The sequence below is a fragment of the Rutilus rutilus genome (assembly GCF_951802725.1).
Source record: "Rutilus rutilus genome assembly, chromosome: 12".
NCBI classification, from domain to species: domain Eukaryota; kingdom Metazoa; phylum Chordata; class Actinopteri; order Cypriniformes; family Leuciscidae; genus Rutilus; species Rutilus rutilus.
The window spans coordinates 41,196,948-41,219,447 of NC_140217.1; the positions used below are offsets into that span (position 1 = coordinate 41,196,948).

Genomic DNA, 22,500 nt, shown 5'->3' on the forward strand with positions numbered 1-22,500 from the left:
AACTGTACAATATAATGAAGTTGCCGCATATTCAGGAGATAAATGTTCTGTTTTCATGATATTAAATAACATCTCTGAGAACAAAAGAGTGGTTTACTAATGTAGATCTGAATAATTGACAATAAAATACATGTTTTTACTATCATTTATTTCAAAAGACCATAAAAAGAGCATGTCTTATTAATGTCATAATATTTAAAAATGTAGGAATGAACAGGATTTTAAAGTGGATTCCCTTAAGATTGCTGGATAATATCTTGCTCGTCTTTTTCGGCAACACTTGATCCATTAATACTAACATTTTCTCTTCTTTTCTCTTCTATATCTATTAAAAAATGTGTATATGTGTTTTGTTTTTACGTGTACTGAGTTAGACTACACTGGGAAGGGTCATAGCACTTACACTATTGATAGTTTCACTGCTTCTATTGTCCTCATTTGTAAGTCGCTTTGGATAAAAAGCGTCTGCTAAATGATTAAATGTAAATGTAATATCTATATCCGTCACAGAGGAACCCAAGTATAGCCTAACTGAACTTTCTTTTCATGTGAAACATCTTGCGATCATGTGTGTTGTGTTGTTGCATGTCCTATCTCTGAGAGATCAATGGCATCTAAACGCAGAACTGGCTCATGCACTCAGTCAAAGGCCAAGTCTGGCAGTGACGTCATGCTGTCTGCCTCGAGGCCCCGCCCCCTGCGCGCTAGCCCCGCCCCCTCGCGGGTTCCCAGCCAACTTGGACTTGAATGAGGAGCTCAGACGGCTGGGAAAGAAAGTAGTACAAACCGTCTGGGAATAACACCGGGAATACTGGAGGAATACAGAGACCAGACACCGGGACCGGGAGGGGGGAACCGGCTGAAGGAAAGCCGTGACAAAAGCCCTCAGATCTACCGGGAAGAAGGAAGGGAAAAACCCTGCGTCAATGTTTTTATTCGACAGCGCGCGGCGGTGAATCCCCTGTTTTTTCCACGTCGATCCCCGTGAGATTATTTTTCCCGATGTTCAGCTTCATGGGTCTGATGAACGGAACCGCCGACACACACACCAATGTCTCCTGTACATGTAACTGCAAGAGATCCACTTCATTCCAGAGTATGGCGATCAGTGAGTATCAGTTTCTCTCTGTTTTCCCTGACGTAACGTTACTTCGCGAAACCCGCCGAGCGAACCGAGTCGAATTAAACTAGTTCCGCTCGAACCGAATCATCTCGCATCCATACAAGCCCGCAGTGTGTTTGTGTTGTTCTTCGGGTGTTTAAACTCATCTTTTGTGAGATAACGAGTCAGATAAACTCCTCTGAAAGTTTTGACGGGGACTAGTTTATGTCGCGGAAGGATCCTGTTAGTGTGTGAAGCGGTCAGTGACAGTCTATAATCATCAGCACATTATATCATCAATCTTTCTGAAGCCACGGACTCCTAAATATGAGGTTCCCTTTCATAACTAATAACATGATAATCTCTCTCTCTCTCTCTCTCTCTCTCTCTCTCTCTCTCTCTATACTGGTCAGAAGTTTGGAAACATTACTATTTTTAATGTTTCTGAAAGAGTCTCTTCTGCTCACCAATGCTGCGTTTATTTGATCAAAAATATCAAAATACAGTGAAAACAGTGAAATATTATTATAATGTAAATCATCTGTTTTCTATGTGAATATATAGTAAAGTGTAGTTTATTCCTGTGATCAAAGCTGAATTTTCAGCATCATTACTCATCATTATTCAGTGTCACATGACCCTTCACAAATCACTCTAATATGATGAGTTATGATCAGTGTTGGAAACACTTGTGCTGCTTAATATAGATTTTTGTGGAACCTGTGATACTTTTTTTCAGGATTCTTCGGAATAAAAAGTTAAAAAGTACAGCATCTATTCAAAATAACAATACAAATCTTTACCGTCAATTTAAATAATGATTTGTGAAGGATCATGTGACACTGAAGACTGGAGTAATGATGCTGAAAATTCAGCTTTGATCGCAGGAATATATTATATTTTACTATATATTCACATAGAAAACAGCGGTTTTACATTATCATAATATTTTGTGATTTTTGCTGTATTTTTAATGAAATAAATTCAGCTTTGATCACAGGAATATATTATATTTTACTATATATTCACATAGAAAACAGATGATTTACATTATAATAATATTTCACAATTTTACTGTATTTTTGATCCAATAAACGCAGCCTTGGTGAGCAGAAGAGACTCTTTCAGAAACATAAAAATAGTGTGTTTTGTAATGCTGTAATTGAAAGTCTGCACAGTTTCTTTATGCACATGATAATGATGTCAGATGTGCAGATTTCCATAAGCGCTCTGTCATGATGTTCTGATCCGTGTTTATCAGAACGGATGTGGTGTGACGTTCTGTCTGCCCACAATCCTCAGCTGGGAGTCGCCCGACTAATACTTAATTTGTAGTGACTAACTCATTGTTCAGACGTCGGCCCCCTGTTGTCCAGCACACACACACACACACACACACATTCTCTTTGATTAACCGTCTTGCAAAATCTGTCTGCAGTTTCCAAACAATCTTTTGTAAAAGAAAAGCTGAGCAAATAAGAAGGTGATATGAGCTTGTGTTGGGAAGACTAATGTCACTGTTATGGGAAAGAGATTTGCAGAGAATTCCGAGGTGGGACTTCAGGCGTCTCCGTTATCTCTTCCGGTAAATATAATGTTCCTGGTATTTCTTGGCTTGTTTGTCTAGACAGAGGCTCGTCACGCCTGATCTGAGGATGTTCTCTGGAAATGAAAGTGAAGTTGGTCGAGCCGGTTCAGTCGGAAACCCGTCAGGATTCGGTGTGGGCGGCGAGGGAAGGGTTTAGTTATTTATATTTTGTTCAGTCTGAGGATCTCCAACCGTTTGCACATTTTGCAGAAAAGGCCACAAGAATGAATGTTTGTTGATTGTTGTTTTGAAGGATGGAAGGTTTGTGTGTTTCAGATCACAGGAATTATGCTGGTTCAATATTTACAGTCAAACCAAAGTTCATTCAGACATCTTCAACATGTCTCACAGTATCACAGTTTATTCATTATAGTTTAGAAAATGGTGATAAAATATGAGCAGAACTCAGTTGATATCTGACTGGTTTTGTCCGTCCTTCTGACTCACACATGAATTATGTTGAATATCTGTCAGCTTTTAAATTTAACTACACAATTAGATAATACCAGTTTAGCTCAACCAATCACCAAGCAATGCTTCATTGTGTTCAGTCTGTGTGTAAAAAGAGCATTAGCAAGCATTTGATCAGGCTCCTCCCCTTTTTGGTGTCATCATGTTTCATAATTTATGATCAAAACCTTTTCTAATCTTGACAAAAAACATATTGTCAGAAAGGTCTGAGTCTCAAGGTTCCATATTTTGTGACAGAAGTGATATTTGGACAGAACTTTATTAATTTGTTATGGCAGAATGCATACAATTAAATTCAGTGGAATGTGTGTCACCCGGTGGCTATTTCTGGTATTACGCCTAAACAAAATCTCATGGGAACTTCATTTTTTGTGATATCGACTTCAAATTTGGAACACAACTTGGTTAGATATATGGCTTTAATTTTATAGTAAAATATATATATTTTATATAAAAGAAAAAAATATGAAGTACAGTATCTTACATTTGCTGTAAATTTAAACTTCCATAACTTGGAAACGTGCTTTCACTTCAGTAATAATCTGCTGAGTGTTGTCTTTAAAACAAGACCAAAGCATTCTTGAATTACAACCATTTAAGTGTGAATAGTGCATTTTAATATCCATTCTCAGAAAGGGGGGTGACAGTTAATGGGTTAAAGAAAAAACACTTTAGAAAACATAATTTTTGGTCACAAATTTGTATAATTTTTACTGGTAGTCCCTGTATGAAGAGTTTTTGGGTATAATATGTCACAGTTTACTTTATTCTGCATTAATGAACTATAGTGTCCTGCACACACTAGTGTAAAACATATAAAAATTGATATCTGGTGTCTGAATACTTTGGTCTGAGTGTGTGTGTGTGTGTGTGTGTGTGTGTGTGTGTGTGTGTGTGTGTGTGTGTGTGTGTGTGTGTGTGTGTTACGGTGAGGGACTCATGAGACTCAGTTCTTTCCATTCTTGGAAACACAAGCCGGACAGAAAGAGTGTGAGCTCTCGCTGGCTTCCTTCACGATCACAGAAGCCGCAGAGATAGAGAGATTGAGCGATAGACGTACGTCACTCTCCATCAGATGTACGTCCATCTCTGAATCACTTCAACATCAAAGAAAGTTCAACACACACTGACGAATAGAAATGTCAGCACAAAGAAAACACAAAACTTTCGCATGTGATTGTATATCGTGAGCACAAGCTGTAATCAACATGACCTTTGCTAACCACATAATGAACTCGCAGTGCAAATACACTTAAATTGAAATGCATAAAGCGAAGCCTGTTTTTAGGATCATGATTAAGATGTTTTGCATTAACTTTAGACACGGCTAAACCCTGCGTCTCATGCTCAACGAAATGGTGTTATTTGAAACGTGTTCATCATTGCTCTGCCTTTTAATATAAGCTGGTTTACATCTCAGACTCTGCATTACAGTGTGGAAACGGTTTAATCACCACAATAATGCAAATCAACCTTAATGGTCTTAAAAAGGGCTTTATTTTCTTTAAGCAACAAGAAATTCTCTTGATTGAGAAAGTTTTTGGGAAACAGGGAATGTTCTGTCAGAGCGATGAACAAATGTTCTTCAAGTGACGTTAATCGAACGTTCTGGACTTTAATAATGTTCTCTAAACATCAGCACAAAAACATTATTTGCACATCGTTCATGGAGCGTTTTTTCCCGAAATGTTTCATGTTTTTTAAATGTTTCTGCTTGTTTCAGAACATTGAGGAGTAACGCTCTCATAATGTTTGGAATCTTTCCTTAATGTTTTGCATAAACAAGAAAAACGGGATGTTTTTAACATTCAGAAGGAACGTTTTCATAACTTCGTAAACATTTTCAGAACATTTTTCCGAGCTGGGTTGACATTGACTGTCAATGTTTTTATTTTTCACCAGCTGGTGTCCTTATCGTTATAGTTTTGGTGTGAATAATTATAGAGTGATTATTAAAGTCCCCCTGTAGTAAATCATTTTATCCCTTAAAACTCGTCTTTAATCACCAGAATTACATATTTAAACGTTTTTTCCTTTAAAAAAATTCTTCATATCTTAAAATATCTTGAGTGTAACTCGACACCCTCGCCTCATTTAGTATTCGCGGCTCTATGAATATGCAAATGAGCCCCGCCTCCACTCCCTCACTCAGCTCAGAGATCCACTGGTTGACGATCACACGTTGATCTGATTGGTTACAAGGTAGTTTGTGACGTCAGAAACACCAGCGATTTCAAAGTGTGTGTTTGAGACTGTCTTTGGTTCACTGCAGTTTTAAGGAGGAAATACTCAGCAATGGTGTCGACTTATGAACTTACACATGCTTTGTCTTAAAGCAGATTAACACCACATAGACACATAAACTACATTAAAATTCTATTTTAATCAACAGTATATTTTTTGTTAACCTTTTATCATGTGTCTTGGAGTATGGCAGTAATATGGTCTCGTGAGTTCAGTATCGTGATGTGTGTCGAATCGTGACACGAGGGGATCGTTACACCTTTAGGGCCTCATTTTAACGATCTAAGCTCATGGTCTAAAGCGCAGGTTCACTTCCGAATCCACTTTTGCTAGTTTTACGATGGGAAAAATGGTCGGCGCTCCCGGCGCTGGTCTAAAAGGGCTGTCTCTATTCTCTTAATGAGTAATGGGTGTGTTTTATCTCTATTCTCTTAATGAGTAATGGGTGTGTTTTATCTCTATTCTCTTAATGAGTAAGGGGTGTGTTTTATCTCTATTCTCTTAATGAGTAAGGGGTGTGTTTTATCTCTATTCTCTTAATGAGTAATGGGTGTGTTTTATCTCTATTCTCTTAATGAGTAATGGGTGTGTTTTATCTCTATTCTCTTAATGAGTAAGGGGTGTGTTTTATCTCTATTCTCTTAATGAGTAAGGGGTGTGTTTTATCTCTATTCTCTTAATGAGTAATGGGTGTGTTTTATCTCTATTCTCTTAATGAGTAATGGGTGTGTTTTATCTCTATTCTCTTAATGAGTAATGGGTGTGTTTTATCTCTATTCTCTTAATGAGTAATGGGTGTGTTTTGGGATTTACGTGAAATAAACCAATCAGAGTCTCGTCTCCCATTCCCTTTAAACGCCAGTTGCGCTCGTGCCCATGGCGGATTCGCTGTTTACATGACAGAATCTGATAGTGGAAAGACTGAACGCGTCTCCAGAGCGCTAACGGATCTGCTCGTGCGCGAGGTCAAAGTGCGCTAGCAGACCATCTACAGCAAAGAGTATAGAAGCCCAAGAGGCGAAACTCTGTTGTGTTATGGGTAACAGTCTGTAGATGGCGCTGCGGAGGCGCGTCCGCCATTATGGACTGAAAGCTGCTGAAATCGTTAGCGCCAGTCAATGGAAAAATCCATTTTAGTAGGTGTTTATAGTTCATGTGTGCACTTGTTAGATTGCACATCTTTTTTGTACCTTTCCGCCTGTAATAGGACATTCATAGATTGTTTTTTTCTTGCCATTGAAACGTTCACTGTGTGCACTTTCACTGAAGATGTTGAAAAAACAAGTTGTTAATATTTTTGTGATATTCTATGTAAAATATTAACTGTCTTTAGAAATGTTCATTTATAATTTATAATTTTTTTCAAATCATATATATGGTGATGTTCACTAATTTCAAAATCAACATTGAATAGGCCTACATATCTTATTACTTATATCTAATTACTGTGTGTCTGCCTATAGCCTAGCCTATATTATTTCATGAATTTCTGTTAGTCATATAACAAGGAAAATGCATAATAGAACATAAATATTGATAGATTCAAGTTTTGCAGTAATTTTATAATTGTATCTTTGCAAACCGTATAGGCTAATGAAGCCGATTCAGTGGGGGACATACCCTTACTAAAAAGTATAGGAATCTTATAGTATTTTGGGACAAATTATTATAGTAATCTTATAGGAATACTATAGTAATTTGGGACATACTACAGAAGTACGATAAGACTACTATATAAATACTATAGCAGCTTTAAAATATTATAGAGGTATTACAGAACATCACAGAAGTAGCCTATGTTATGTTCTGTAATACCTCTATAATATCCTAGAGCCGCTATAGTATTTCTATAGTAGTCTTATAGTACTTCTATAGTAATATTTTGTCCCAAAAATACTATTTTCCTAAGGGTAATTAGGCCATGCATAACCAACACATAGACGAATATTTTCTGTCATTTAACGTCATTTAACGTCGGTCATCCTCATTAATGTATTTTAAATTGTTTTCATATTTAGATATGACGGCCAGAAAAAATTAAGTTATGTTAAGTTTTTGTTATGTCAAGTTTTTCAGTGCCATTGACTCCCATTATTTTTCGGCGTTTTCCTTCAGTTTTCAGTCCATAATGGCGGCCGCGCCGTCACGTCATGGGGGCAACTGTTGCTATGGAGCGTTCTATTGAGTTTCGCCTCTTGGGCTTCTATACTCTTTGTCTACAGGACACGCCGGATTCACCATATCTTTATGGACACAATAATAATCTTATACTTTGTAATCATTTTATTTTAAATATTTGGCATGTTTGTGTGTTGCTGTGCATCCCTGTGTGTGTAATAAGCAGAGTGTGTGTGTAATAAGCAGAGTGTGTGTGTAATAAGCAGAGTGTGTGTGTAATAAGCAGAGTGTGTGTGTAATAAGCAGAGTGTGTGTGCGTCCTTGTGTGTGTAATAAGCAGAGTGTGTGTGCTGCTGTGTGTGTAATAAGCAGAGTGTGTGTGCTGCTGTGTGTGTAATAAGCAGAGTGTGTGTGCTGCTGTGTGTGTAATAAGCAGAGTGTGTGTGCTGCTGTGTGTGTAATAAGCAGAGTGTGTGTGCTGCTGTGTGTGTAATAAGCAGAGTGTGTGTGCTGCTGTGTGTGTAATAAGCAGAGTGTGTGTGCTGCTGTGTGTGTAATAAGCAGAGTGTGTGTGCTGCTGTGTGTGTAATAAGCAGAGTGTGTGTGCTGCTGTGTGTGTAATAAGCAGAGTGTGTGTGTAATAAGCAGAGTGTGTGTGCTGCTGTGTGTGTAATAAGCAGAGTGTGTGTGCTGCTGTGTGTGTAATAAGCAGAGTGTGTGTGTAATAAGCAGAGTGTGTGTGTAATAAGCAGAGTGTGTGTGCTGCTGTGTGTGTAATAAGCAGAGTGTGTGTGTAATAAGCAGAGTGTGTGTGTAATAAGCAGAGTGTGTGTGTAATAAGCAGAGTGTGTGTGCTGCTGTGTGTGTAATAAGCAGAGTGTGTGTGCTGCTGTGTGTGTAATAAGCAGAGTGTGTGTGTAATAAGCAGAGTGTGTGTGTAATAAGCAGAGTGTGTGTGCTGCTGTGTGTGTAATAAGCAGAGTGTGTGTGCTGCTGTGTGTGTAATAAGCAGAGTGTGTGTGCTGCTGTGTGTGTAATAAGCAGAGTGTGTGTGCTGCTGTGTGTGTAATAAGCAGAGTGTGTGTGCTGCTGTGTGTGTAATAAGCAGAGTGTGTGTGTAATAAGCAGAGTGTGTGTGCTGCTGTGTGTGTAATAAGCAGAGTGTGTGTGCTGCTGTGTGTGTAATAAGCAGAGTGTGTGTGTAATAAGCAGAGTGTGTGTGCTGCTGTGTGTGTAATAAGCAGAGTGTGTGTGTAATAAGCAGAGTGTGTGTGTAATAAGCAGAGTGTGTGTGCTGCTGTGTGTGTAATAAGCAGAGTGTGTGCTGCTGTGTGTGTAATAAGCAGAGTGTGTGTGTAATAAGCAGAGTGTGTGTGCGTCCCTGTGTGTGTAATAAGCAGAGTGTGTGTGAGCAGAGTGTGTGTGTAATAAGCAGAGTGTGTGTGTAATAAGCAGAGTGTGTGTGCATCCCTGTGTGTGTAATAAGCAGAGTGTGTGTGTAATAAGCAGAGTGTGTGTGCATCCCTGTGTGTGTAATAAGCAGAGTGTGTGTGAGCAGAGTGTGTGTGTAATAAGCAGAGTGTGTGTGCTGCTGTGTGTGTAATAAGCAGAGTGTGTGTGTAATAAGCAGAGTGTGTGTGCATCCCTGTGTGTGTAATAAGCAGAGTGTGTGTGAGCAGAGTGTGTGTGTAATAAGCAGAGTGTGTGTGCTGCTGTGTGTGTAATAAGCAGAGTGTGTGTGTAATAAGCAGAGTGTGTGTGCGTCCCTGTGTGTGTAATAAGCAGAGTGTGTGTGAGCAGAGTGTGTGTGTAATAAGCAGAGTGTGTGTGTTATAAGCAGAGTGTGTGTGCGTCCCTGTGTGTGTAATAAGCAGAGTGTGTGTGAGCAGAGTGTGTGTGTGTTCTTCTCCTCACAGCACAGGAACACGTGTGTGTGTGTGTGTGTGTGTGTGTGTGTGTGTTCTTCTCCTCACAGCACAGGAACACGTGTGTGTGTGTGTGTGTGTGTGTGTGTGTGTGTGTGTGTGTTCTTCTCCTCACAGCACAGGAACACGTGTGTGTGTGTGTGTGTGTGTGTGTGTGTGTTCTTCTCCTCACAGCACAGGAACACGTGTGTGTGTGTGTGTGTGTGTGTGTGTGTGTGTGTGTGTGTGTGAGAGACATGTACGGTAGAGCGAGAGACACTCACTGACTCCAGCTGTCTGTCATTCTCCTGTTTCTCCATTCGATTCGATTCGATTCAGTCTTGATTTAGTGTGATTGGGATGTGAGCTGATCTGGACGTATATCAGGAACAGCTGATCAGTTTTCCTGAAGGGAAAGAATCTCTCTAAAGCTGTAACTCCACAGGAACCCTGTCAGTCCGGCATCACTGTAATAGCACAGGGGCACATTTACTGATTTGTATACAAACATTTACATAAGCCTGTTTTTATAATGTGTTTTATAATAATAACTTTTTGATGACATAATTCTGATTATTCAAACATACATTAATATAGAAGAACAGGTTTAGTAATAATGCAATGAATATTCAATATAATGCATATCTTTATCAAAATTCTTGCTGCCTGCTGAGTGTGTGTATTGAGTGTGTGGTTATGTCTCTGCTGAGTGTGTGTATTGAGTGTGAGGTTATTGTTCTCCGCTGTTTTACTGACGGCTGAAACACTGATGGATGATTTCATGAGACATGATTGAGTTCAGGAAGTTGTTCTGAATCTTTCGACTTTCCTTCTGATGTTCATTTGCTGCTGTAACTAGTAGTGAAGAGGAGGAGATGATCGCTTCATCTGTCACACACACACACACACACACACACACACACACACACACACACACACACACACACAGGGATGCACCGATATGAACATTTTGTCCGATATCTTCTGCCAGTGAACATCAGTGTTTTACTGTATACCAGAAGAGTTATTCTAACATCAGTGTAAACCTCAGGGGGTCAGGGGTCAGGGGTCAGGTTATCCTACATTAGGGTTATTGAACAACACAAACTGAATAATCAAATGTAAAATAAAACACTGCTTAGTTTTCACTGTATGAATGAAATATATCCTGATTCTTATTAAAGCGCCAGAAGTTCTTCAGCCGAGAGTGAGTGAGTTTCTCTGTCTTTAGTTCATGACCCCAGTTATAGCAAGCCGCTGCGATATGCATATCGATATATACGTTTGCGATATTTCGATATTTTCGATCTATAGTGCAGCTCTACTCTCTAGAGGCCGACCCTCCATCAGTCCTGATCTCCAGCGTCCAGATCTCCTTCAGCTGGACCACAACACTTCATTATTCACTTACACACTCACACTGTTAATGCAGACTAAAATAGCCAGCGCTCAGTGATGTGTGTGTGTGTGTGTGTGTGTGTGTGTGTGTGTGTGTGTGTGTGTGTGTGTACGAGGAAGAGAGAGGAAAGGGAAAAACCACAGAAGACTGGGAACGGGGGAAAACCAGTTTCTCATGATCTTCTGTAACCAGATCCTGATCCAAACCACACACACGGTCGAGGCGTGTAGACGCACGCACGCGTGTGTGTGTGTGTGTGCGTGTGTGTGTGTGTGCGTGCGTGTGTGTGATGACACTCAGAGCGATAGCGGAAACCAAACACTGGGATCTGTCTGGGATCGGATCGGCCCGTTTCATCACGGAGTCCGGCTGGGTTGAACATGATGAACCGATAGTGATTCTCAAACCCCAGGAGTGGATCTTTAGATGAATGAACAACTCCACTAAACATCTGTCGCTCCTGCCATCCCATAATCACAGTAATCTTCCATACTTCTGATATAAACAAAGTGTCAGTTTCAAATCCTGTCAGTTTCATCAGTAAACTCAGTCAGTGTGTGTGTGTGTGTGTGTGTGTGTGTGTGTGTGTGTGTGTGACAGATGAAGCGATCATCTCCTCCTCTTCACTACTAGTTACAGCAGCAAATGAACATCAATGAACATCAGAAGGAAAGTTGAAAGATTCAGAACAACTTCCTGAACTCAATCATGTCTCATGAAATCATCCATCAGTGTTTCAGCGACTGACGAGTTCCTGTAGAGTTCCCAGCTTCAGCTCGGAGAGATTGCTCCTGATTTATATCCAAATGAATCGATATGGACTCGAATCGAGATCAGAATTGAATCCGATCACAAGCTTGTGAAAGTTGAAGTGTGTGTTAGTGCAGATGATGTGATGTTGAAGGTGTGTGTGGAGTTTGGCTCTTTTGTTGTCGGAGAGACGCTTTCAGGAGTCAGAAAGAGCAGATGGAGTGTGTGTGTGTGTGTGTGGGAATATAGAAATGCCCGACTCAACCCCCGTCTCACACACACACACACACACACACACACACACACACACACACACACACACACACACACACACACACACATCTGACTTCATTAGTCATGTGTTATGTCATGTCCGTGTCCGTTCTCCCAGCATGCTCTCTGTCTCGCTTCTCTTCAGTATTCCTGTGAGCAGCTCCGGTTATGAACGCTGTGTGTGTGTGTGTGTGTGTGTGTCTGCAATGTCCCCACAAGGATAGTAAAACTTGAAAATTGGATTAATAAACATAATAAAATGTGTTTTCTTGAAAATGTAAAAATTTATTTTTTTGTGTGATGGGTAGGTTTTGGGGTAGTGTGTGTGTGTGTGTGTGTGTGTGTGTGTGTTTGAGTGTGTGTGAGTGTTTTGGAGGTCACTTTAGTCTCAGTCTCATCTGAGTCTTAATTACTGTCGTAGTTTAATTCAGATGTATGTAAATGAGCATTTAGCATATGAGACACTGCAGCTGTGTGTGTGTCTGTTGCAGAGGTCAGAGGTCACAGGCAGGACCAGCCAGTGAAATAAAGGCCTGTGTGTGTGTGTGTGTGTGTGTGTGTGTGTGTGTGTGTGTGTGTGTGTGTGTGTGTGTGTGTGTGGTTAAACTCATGATCTCCTGTAGTTTTCCTCTCGTTCTCCTCCACCTTCCCTCAGTCGTGCTCAGAGTGAACCGTGACCTTTGCTCCATTTATCCGTGTGTGTCTGAGAACGAGTCTGGGAAGTGTGTGTTCTGCTGTGTGTTTGTTTTGTCTGAGAACACAGACGGGAACTTGCTGTCAGATGGGTTGGTCGTGGTCACATGACATTAATAGATTTGTGTGTGTTGGTGACAGGTATGACGGATTCACCAGAGACACACGGAAACACGTAGCGTTGTGTGTGTGTGTGTGTGTGTGTGTGTGTGTGTGTGTGTGTGTGTGTGTGTGTGTGTGTGTGTGAGTGTTTTGGAGGTCACTTTAGTCTCAGTCTCATCTGAGTCTTAATTACTGTCGTAGTTTAATTCAGATGTATGTAAATGAGCATTTAGCATATGAGACACTGCAGCTGTGTGTGTGTCTGTTGCAGAGGTCAGAGGTCACAGGCAGGACCAGCCAGTGAAATAAAGGCCTGTGTGTGTGTGTGTGTGTGTGTGTGTGTGTGTGTGTGTGTGTGTGTGTGTGTGTGTGTGTGTGGTTAAACTCATGATCTCCTGTAGTTTTCCTCTCGTTCTCCTCCACCTTCCCTCAGTCGTGCTCAGAGTGAACCGTGACCTTTGCTCCATTTATCCGTGTGTGTCTGAGAACGAGTCTGGGAAGTGTGTGTTCTGCTGTGTGTTTGTTTTGTCTGAGAACACAGACGGGAACTTGCTGTCAGATGGGTTGGTCGTGGTCACATGACATTAATAGATTTGTGTGTGTTGGTGACAGGTATGACGGATTCACCAGAGACACACGGAAACACGTAGCGTTGTGTGTGTGTGTGTGTGTGTGTGTGTGTGTGTGTGTGTGTGTGTGTGTGTGCCTTCACTGGTTAGAATAATACTGAAACTGACTGCAGACACACAGCTGATAAAAGATAGAGTTTTCAAGCGCTTCAGACGCACAACATCCCGTGTGTGTGTGTGTGTGTTCTCGTACAGTGTTGTGTATTCATGGGGGAGTTTAACTGGAGTCTCGGTCGAGTTGCAGATGAGTGAGTTAATCTTGGCCTTGAAACAGGTCAATTTTTATCACATTTGTACTTGCCGTCCCAGGTGTCTGTATCGAGCGGCTGGGAAACATCAGGAAACCTCCGGACTCTTATCTCAGAACATTCCAGACGTCTCGCTCACAGACGCGCGCTAACCTGATGTTCTGGTTAGAAGCATTGGAAATGTCTTACTAAAGAATGATTTTTCAAAGGTGTAAATAAAGATGATTTGCTTTAGATTAGGGCTGCACGATTTGGGGAAAACGTCATATTGCGATAATTGAGGTCAATATTGCGATTGCGATATAATAAACAAATGGTTTCATGAGTCGACTTGCTTGGTTCTCAAGGAAAATAAATGCACACACAGATTAGTGATAATCTGCCTAAAGAAAAAAGTTCTTTAGTCGAGAGCAGTGAGTGTTTTTCTCTGTTCCCTTTGTTCTTTGATTAACTTTAGCGACAGATATAATCAGTGGCTACTGTGTACTGTCCCTTTAAGAGCAGCCGCTGCTGTCAGAGACGCGGATCTCACACGCCTCACTCTCTCACGAGTCACAACTCTTCACGTTCATCATAAGACTGCTCTTATGTTATGAAGATACTCGACAAAAAGACATTTTGGCATAATTGTGTGTGTTATTGTTCGTTCAAGCTGAAAAGAGAGCTGTATTCTGGGCTGTTTTGTGCGCACGCACGATATTAGCGCGAGTCTTTCTGTGTGTCACAGTCGGGACATTCACAGGCAGCGCGTTCATTTTTGTCTTATCGCGCATGAATGGTTTAAAAGCATTTGCATGAATAAGAGCGGGATCATGATCACTAGCCAAAGGATGCCAACAATTAACAGATGCTGCGTTAATTGCGTTAACAGCGCTAATTTGTTTATTTGATACAAAATCGCAGCATTTTGCGTCATATAATCGCGTAGGCTTGACATCGCGATTGCGATTGCGATATGATTAATCGTGCAGCACTACTTTAGATTGAATGTTTCACAAGAAAATACAATGTCAGTCTTTCTACTTCAAAATATCACATTTAATTTAATTAAAATAAAATTGTGCAATTTTCATTTCTGAGTGAACATTTTTTTTAAAGTCCCTGTAGTCAATCATTGTATCCCTTAAAACTCGTCTTTAATCACCAAAATGACATATTTCAATGTTTTTTCCTTGAAAAAAAATTCTTTAGGTCTTGAAATATCTTGAATGTAACTCGACACCCTCGCCTCATTTAGTATACGCGGTTCTATGAATATGCAAATGAGCCCCGCCTCCACTCACTCGCTCAGCTCAGAGATCCACTGGTTGCCGATCACACGTTGATCTGATTGGTTACAAGGTAGTTTGTGACGTCAGAAACACCAGCGATTTCAAAGCGTGTGTTTGAGACTGTCTTTGGTTCACTGCAGTTTTAAGGAGGAAATACTCAGCAATGCTGTCGACTTATGAACTTACACATGCTTTGTCTTAAAGCTTATTAAAAACACCACATAGACACATAAACTACATTAAATGCTGGATTTTCAACACAGGGGGACTTTAAAGTAAATCCTACACCAGTTTTCTTCAGTTTACAGGTGTTTGTGGACAGGGTTCGCTTGCTGTTTTAGGATGTTAAATCTCAGGTTCAGTTTTTGATAAACGCCTGTGAAACAGAACGAGTGTGAATCATTCCAGGCCGGAGATTATCCAGCGTCTGAAACCAGAGGCCGTTCATCTGGAATGTTATTTTGCCCGCGGGAAAGAAGGTGCACCTGGAATCAGCCGAACACACACACACACACACACACACACACACACACGACTGAGAGACTCAGACCTGGAATCAGCCGAACACACACACACACACACACACACACACACACACACACACACACACACACACACACACACACACACACACACGACTGAGAGACTCAGACCTGGAATCAGCCGAACACACACACACACACACACACACACACACACACACACACACACACACACACACGACTGAGAGACTCAGACCTGGAATCAGCCGAACACACACACACACATTTTGCATGTAGTTTTCATCCAATGGTCACGTTTTCATTGGGGTTTGATTGATGCGTTGCAGTTCGCTGATTGTTTATTTGTTCACTTTGACTTTTTTGCATCCTGACCCTTATTTTCATTTGTTTGTGTCGATGCAAAATGACCGCGTTCATAATCCCGCTGAACAGAGCTGCGCGACTCCGGAGACATGGACAATCAAGCTTTTTTTTCTTTAGAAAGTTCATCATATTCCATTCATGTTTTAATAGTGTTTCACACACTGATAAAACAATGTCATTGATAGAATCTTTATTTGAAGCGTCACATTACTTTCTAAAGGTGATTTACTGTATGTTGGTCTCACTGTAGACATCAGTGTTTACATCTGAACTATAAGCATTTATTCCAGCACTTCTGTTATAATTTGAGTGTTTGTGAAACAGAAATAATGATGCTGTGGTTGAAAACACTGTTTGTGAAGCTGTTTTAAATAGGAATGTGTGTTTGAATTGAGATAAACGTGCAGCTCTTCTACTGAACAATGATTCAGTTTTTTATTCTTCAGGAGTTCAACCGTCAGTCTCATTAAAGCATAGTTTGCATTGTTTACCGCATTTCCCGCCCTGGGCGTGTTTGAACGGCGTTAGACAAACAAACACTGCGTGTTGAGACTGATTCCTCAATGCTCACCTGACCGCCGCTAGACCAAACACACACACTCGCCTGCTACACACACACTCATCTGCAACACACACCTGTCTGCTAAACACACACTCGCCTGCCAAACACACACACTCGCCTGCTACACACACACTCATCTGCAACACACACCTGTCTGCTAAACACACACTCGCCTGCCAAACACACACACTCGCCTGCTACACACACACTCGTCTGCAACACACACCTGTCTGCTAAACACACACTCGCCTGCCAAACACACTCGTCTGCAACACACGCCTGTCTGCTAAACACACACTCGTCTGCCAAACACACTCGCCTGCCAAACACACTCGTCAGCTAAACACACTCGTCAGCCAAACACACTCGTCAGCTAAACACACTCGTCAGCTAAACACACTCGTCTGCAAAACACACTCGTCAGCCAAACACACTCGTCAGCTAAACACACTCGTCAGCTAAACACACTCGTCTGCCAAACACACTCGTCTGCAAAACACACTCGTCAGCTAAACACACTCGTCTGCAAAACACACTCGTCTGCTAAACACACTCGTCAGCCAAACACACTCGTCTGCAAAACACACTCGTCAGCCAAACACACTCGTCAGCTAAACACACTCGTCAGCTAAACACACTCGTCTGCCAAACACACTCGTCTGCAAAACACACTCGTCAGCTAAACACACTCGTCTGCCAAACACACTCGTCTGCTAAACACACTCGTCAGCCAAACACACTCGTCTGCAAAACACACTCGTCAGCCAAACACACTCGTCAGCTAAACACACTCGTCAGCTAAACACACTCGTCTGCCAAACACACTCGCCTGCCAAACACACTCGTCAGCTAAACACACTCGTCAGCCAAACACACTCGTCTGCAAAACACACTCGTCAGCCAAACACACTCGCCTGCCAAACACACTAGTCTGCAACACACACCTGTCTGCTAAACACACACCTGTCTGCTAAACACACTCGTCAGCCAAACACACTCGTCAGCTAAACACACTCGTCAGCTAAACACACTCGTCTGCAAAACACACTCGTCAGCCAAACACACTCGTCAGCTAAACACACTCGTCAGCTAAACACACTCGTCTGCCAAACACACTCGCCTGCCAAACACACTCGTCAGCTAAACACACTCGTCAGCCAAACACACTCGTCTGCAAAACACACTCGTCAGCCAAACACACTCGTCAGCCAAACACACTCGTCTGCAACACACACCTGTCTGCTAAACACACACTCGCCTGCCAAACACACTCGTCTGCAACACACGCCTGTCTGCTAAACACACACTCGTCTGCCAAACACACTCGCCTGCCAAACACACTCGTCTGCCAAACACACTCGTCAGCTAAACACACTCGTCTGCCAAACACACTCGCCTGCCAAACACACTCGTCAGCTAAACACACTCGTCTGCCAAACACACTCGCCTGCCAAACACACTCGTCAGCTAAACACACTCGTCAGCCAAACACACTCGTCTGCCAAACACACTCGTCAGCCAAACACACTCGCCTGCCAAACACACTCGTCAGCTAAACACACTCGTCAGCCAAACACACTCGTCTGCAAAACACACTCGTCTGCTAAACACACTCGTCTGCTAAACACACTCGTCTGCCAAACACACTCGTCTGCTAAACACACTCGTCTGCTAAACACACTCGTCTGCCAAACACACTCGCCTGCCAAACACACTCGTCAGCCAAACACACTCGTCAGCCAAACACACTCGTCTGCAAAACACACTCGTCTGCTAAACACACTCGTCTGCCAAACACACTCGTCTGCCAAACACACTCGTCTGCCAAACACACTCGTCTGCCAAACACACTCGTCTGACAAACACACTCGTCTGACAAACACACTCGTCTGACAAACACACTCGTCTCGTCTGCTAAACACACTCGTCTCGTCTGCCAAACACACTCGTCTGCCAAACACACTCGTCTGCCAAACACACTCGTCTGCCAAACACACTCGCCTGCCAAACACACTCGTCAGCCAAACACACTCGTCTGCCAAACACACTCGTCTCGTCTGCTAAACACACTCGTCTGCTAAACACACTCGTCTGACAAACACACTCGTCTGACAAACACACTCGTCTCGCCTGCTAAACACACTCGTCTGCCAAACACACTCGTCTGCCAAACACACTCGTCTCGTCTGCTAAACACACTCGTCTCGTCTGCTAAACACACTCGTCTCGTCTGCTAAACACACTCGTCTGCCAAACACACTCGTCTGACAAACACACTCGTCTGACAAACACACTCGTCTCGTCTGCTAAACACACTCGTCTCGTCTGCTAAACACACTCGTCTCGTCTGCCAAACACACTCGTCTGCCAAACACACTCGTCTGCCAAACACACTCGCCTGCCAAACACACTCGTCAGCCAAACACACTCGTCTGCCAAACACACTCGTCTCGTCTGCTAAACACACTCGTCTGCTAAACACACTCGTCTGACAAACACACTCGTCTGACAAACACACTCGTCTCGCCTGCTAAACACACTCGTCTGCCAAACACACTCTCTGATAAACACACTCGTCTGCCAAACACACTCGTCTGCCAAACACACTCGTCTGCCAAACACACTCGTCTCGTCTGCTAAACACACTCGTCTGCCAAACACACTCGTCTGCCAAACACACTCGCCTGCCAAACACACTCGTCTGCCAAACACACTCGTCTGCCAAACACACTCATCAGCTAAACACACTCATCTGCCAAACACACTCATCAGCTAAACACACTCATCTGCCAAACACACACTCGTCTGCCAAACACACTCGTCTGCCAAACACACACTCGTCTGCCAAACACACTCGCCTGCCAAACACACTCGTCAGCTAAACACACTCGTCTGCCAAACACACTCATCAGCTAAACACACTCGTCAGCTAAACACACACTCGTCTGCTAAACACACTCGTCTGCCAAACACACTCGTCTGCCAAACACACTCGTCTGCAACACACACCTGTCTGCTAAACACACACTCGTCTGCCAAACACACTCGTCTGCCAAACACACTCGCCTGCCAAACACACTCGCCTGCCAAACACACTCGTCTGATAAACACACTCGTCTGCCAAACACACTCGCCTGCCAAACACACTCGTCTGATAAATACACTCGTCTGATAAACACACTCGTCTGCCAAACACACTCGTCTGCAACACACACCTGTCTGCTAAACACACACTCGTCTGCCAAACACACTCGCCTGCCAAACACACTCGCCTGCCAAACACACTCGCCTGCCAAACACACTCGTCTGCCAAACACACTCGTCTGCCAAACACACTCGCCTGCCAAACACACTCGCCTGCCAAACACACTCGCCTGCCAAACACACTCGTCTGCCAAACACACTCGTCTGCTAAACACAATCGCCTGCCAAACACACTCGTCTGATAAACACACTCGTCTGATAAACACACTCGTCTGCCAAACACACTCGCCTGCCAAACACACTCGCCTGCCAAACACACTCGCCTGCCAAACACACTCGTCTGATAAACACACTCGTCTGCTAAACACAATCGCCTGCCAAACACACTCGTCTGATAAACACACTCGTCTGCCAAACACACTCACCTGCCAAACACACTCGTCTGATAAACACACTCGTCTGATAAACACACTCGTCTGCCAAACACACTCGTCTGATAAACACACTCGTCTGCCAAACACACTCGCCTGCCAAACACACTCGTCTGCCAAACACACTCGTCTGCCAAACACACTCGTCTGCCAAACACACTCGTCTGATAAACACACTCGTCTGATAAACACACTCGCCTGCCAAACACACTCGTCTGATAAATACACTCGCCTGCCAAACACACTCGTCTGATAAATACACTCGTCTGATAAACACAATCGTCTGCCAAACACACTCGTCTGCAACACACACCTGTCTGCTAAACACACACTCGTCTGCCAAACACACTCACCTGCCAAACACACTCGTCTGCCAAACACACTCGTCTGCAACACACACCTGTCTGCTAAACACACACTCGTCTGCCAAACACACTCGCCTGCCAAACACACTCGCCTGCCAAACACACTCGTCTGATAAACACACTCGTCTGATAAACACAATCGCCTGTCAAACACACTCGTCTGATAAACACACTCGTCTGCCAAACACACTCGTCTGATAAACACACTCGTCTGCCAAACACACTCGTCTGATAAACACACTCGTCTGCCAAACACACTCGCCTGCCAAACACACTCGTCTGATAAACACACTCGTCTGCCAAACACACTCGTCTGATAAACACACTCGTCTGCCAAACACACTCGCCTGCCAAACACACTCGCCTGCCAAACACACTCGTCTGCCAAACACACTCGTCTGCCAAACACACTCGCCTGCCAAACACACTCGCCTGCCAAACACACTCGTCTGATAAACACACTCGTCTGATAAACACACTCGTCTGCCAAACACACTCGCCTGCCAAACACACTCGTCTGATAAACACACTCGTCTGCCAAACACACTCGTCTGATAAACACACTCGTCTGATAAACACACTCGCCTGCCAAACACACTCGTCTGCCAAACACACTCGTCTGCCAAACACACTCTCTGATAAACACACTCGTCTGCCAAACACACTCGTCTGATAAACACACTCGCCTGCCAAACACACTCGCCTGCCAAACACACTCGTCTGATAAACACACTCGCCTGCCAAACACACTCGTCTGCCAAACACACTCTCTGATAAACACACTCGTCTGCCAAACACACTCGTCTGATAAACACACTCGTCTGCCAAACACACTCGTCTGCCAAACACACTCGTCTGATAAACACACTCGCCTGCCAAACACACTCGTCTGCCAAACACACTCGTCTGCCAAACACACTCATCAGCTAAACACACTCATCTGCCAAACACACTCATCAGCTAAACACACTCATCTGCCAAACACACACTCGTCTGCCAAACACACTCGTCTGCCAAACACACACTCGTCTGCCAAACACACTCGCCTGCCAAACACACTCGTCAGCTAAACACACTCGTCTGCCAAACACACTCATCAGCTAAACACACTCGTCAGCTAAACACACACTCGTCTGCTAAACACACTCGTCTGCCAAACACACTCGTCTGCCAAACACACTCGTCTGCAACACACACCTGTCTGCTAAACACACACTCGTCTGCCAAACACACTCGTCTGCCAAACACACTCGCCTGCCAAACACACTCGCCTGCCAAACACACTCGTCTGATAAACACACTCGTCTGCCAAACACACTCGCCTGCCAAACACACTCGTCTGCCAAACACACTCGTCTGCCAAACACACTCGTCTGCCAAACACACTCGTCTGCAACACACGCCTGTCTGCCACACTCGTCTGATAAACACACTCGTCTGCAACACACGCCTGTCTGCTAAACACACGCCTGCCTGCCAAACACACTCGTCTGATAAACACACTCGTCTGCTAAACACACTCGTCTGCCAAACACACTCGTCTGCCAAACACACTCGTCTGCAACACACGCCTGTCTGCTAAACACACTCGTCTGCCAAACACACTCGTCTGCAACACACGCCTGTCTGCTAAACACACACTCGTCTGCTAAACACACACTCGCCTGCCAAACACACTCGCCTGCCAAACACACTCGTCTGATAAATACACTCGTCTGCTAAACACACTCGCCTGCCAAACACACTCGTCTGATAAATACACTCGTCTGATAAATACACTCGTCTGCTAAACACACTCGCCTGCCAAACACACTCGCCTGCCAAACACACTCGTCTGATAAATACACTCGCCTGCCAAACACACTCGTCTGATAAATACACTCGTCTGATAAACACACTCGTCTGCCAAACACACTCGTCTGCAACACACACCTGTCTGCTAAACACACACTCGTCTGCCAAACACACTCGCCTGCCAAACACACTCGCCTGCCAAACACACTCGCCTGCCAAACACACTCGTCTGCCAAACACACTCGTCTGCCAAACACACTCGCCTGCCAAACACACTCGCCTGCCAAACACACTCGCCTGCCAAACACACTCGTCTGATAAACACACTCGTCTGCTAAACACAATCGCCTGCCAAACACACTCGTCTGATAAACACACTCGTCTGCCAAACACACTCACCTGCCAAACACACTCGTCTGATAAACACACTCGTCTGCCAAACACACTCACCTGCCAAACACACTCGTCTGATAAACACACTCGTCT

The 22,500-nt window shown here is 43.4% G+C and overlaps 1 protein-coding gene across 1 annotated transcript in view; it reads left to right on the plus strand.

The window, feature by feature from the left end:
• The first annotated feature begins 762 nt into the window (after window positions 1–762).
• The window catches only part of pmepa1 (prostate transmembrane protein, androgen induced 1), a 33,126-nt gene continuing 11,388 nt past the window's right edge, over window positions 763–22,500 (plus strand). Inside the window, exon 1 of the mRNA XM_084424942.1 lies at window positions 763–1,108. Within this exon, the coding sequence (XP_084281068.1) occupies window positions 1,003–1,108 (106 nt within the window). The 5' untranslated portion in view covers window positions 763–1,002. The remainder of the gene's footprint in view (window positions 1,109–22,500) is intronic.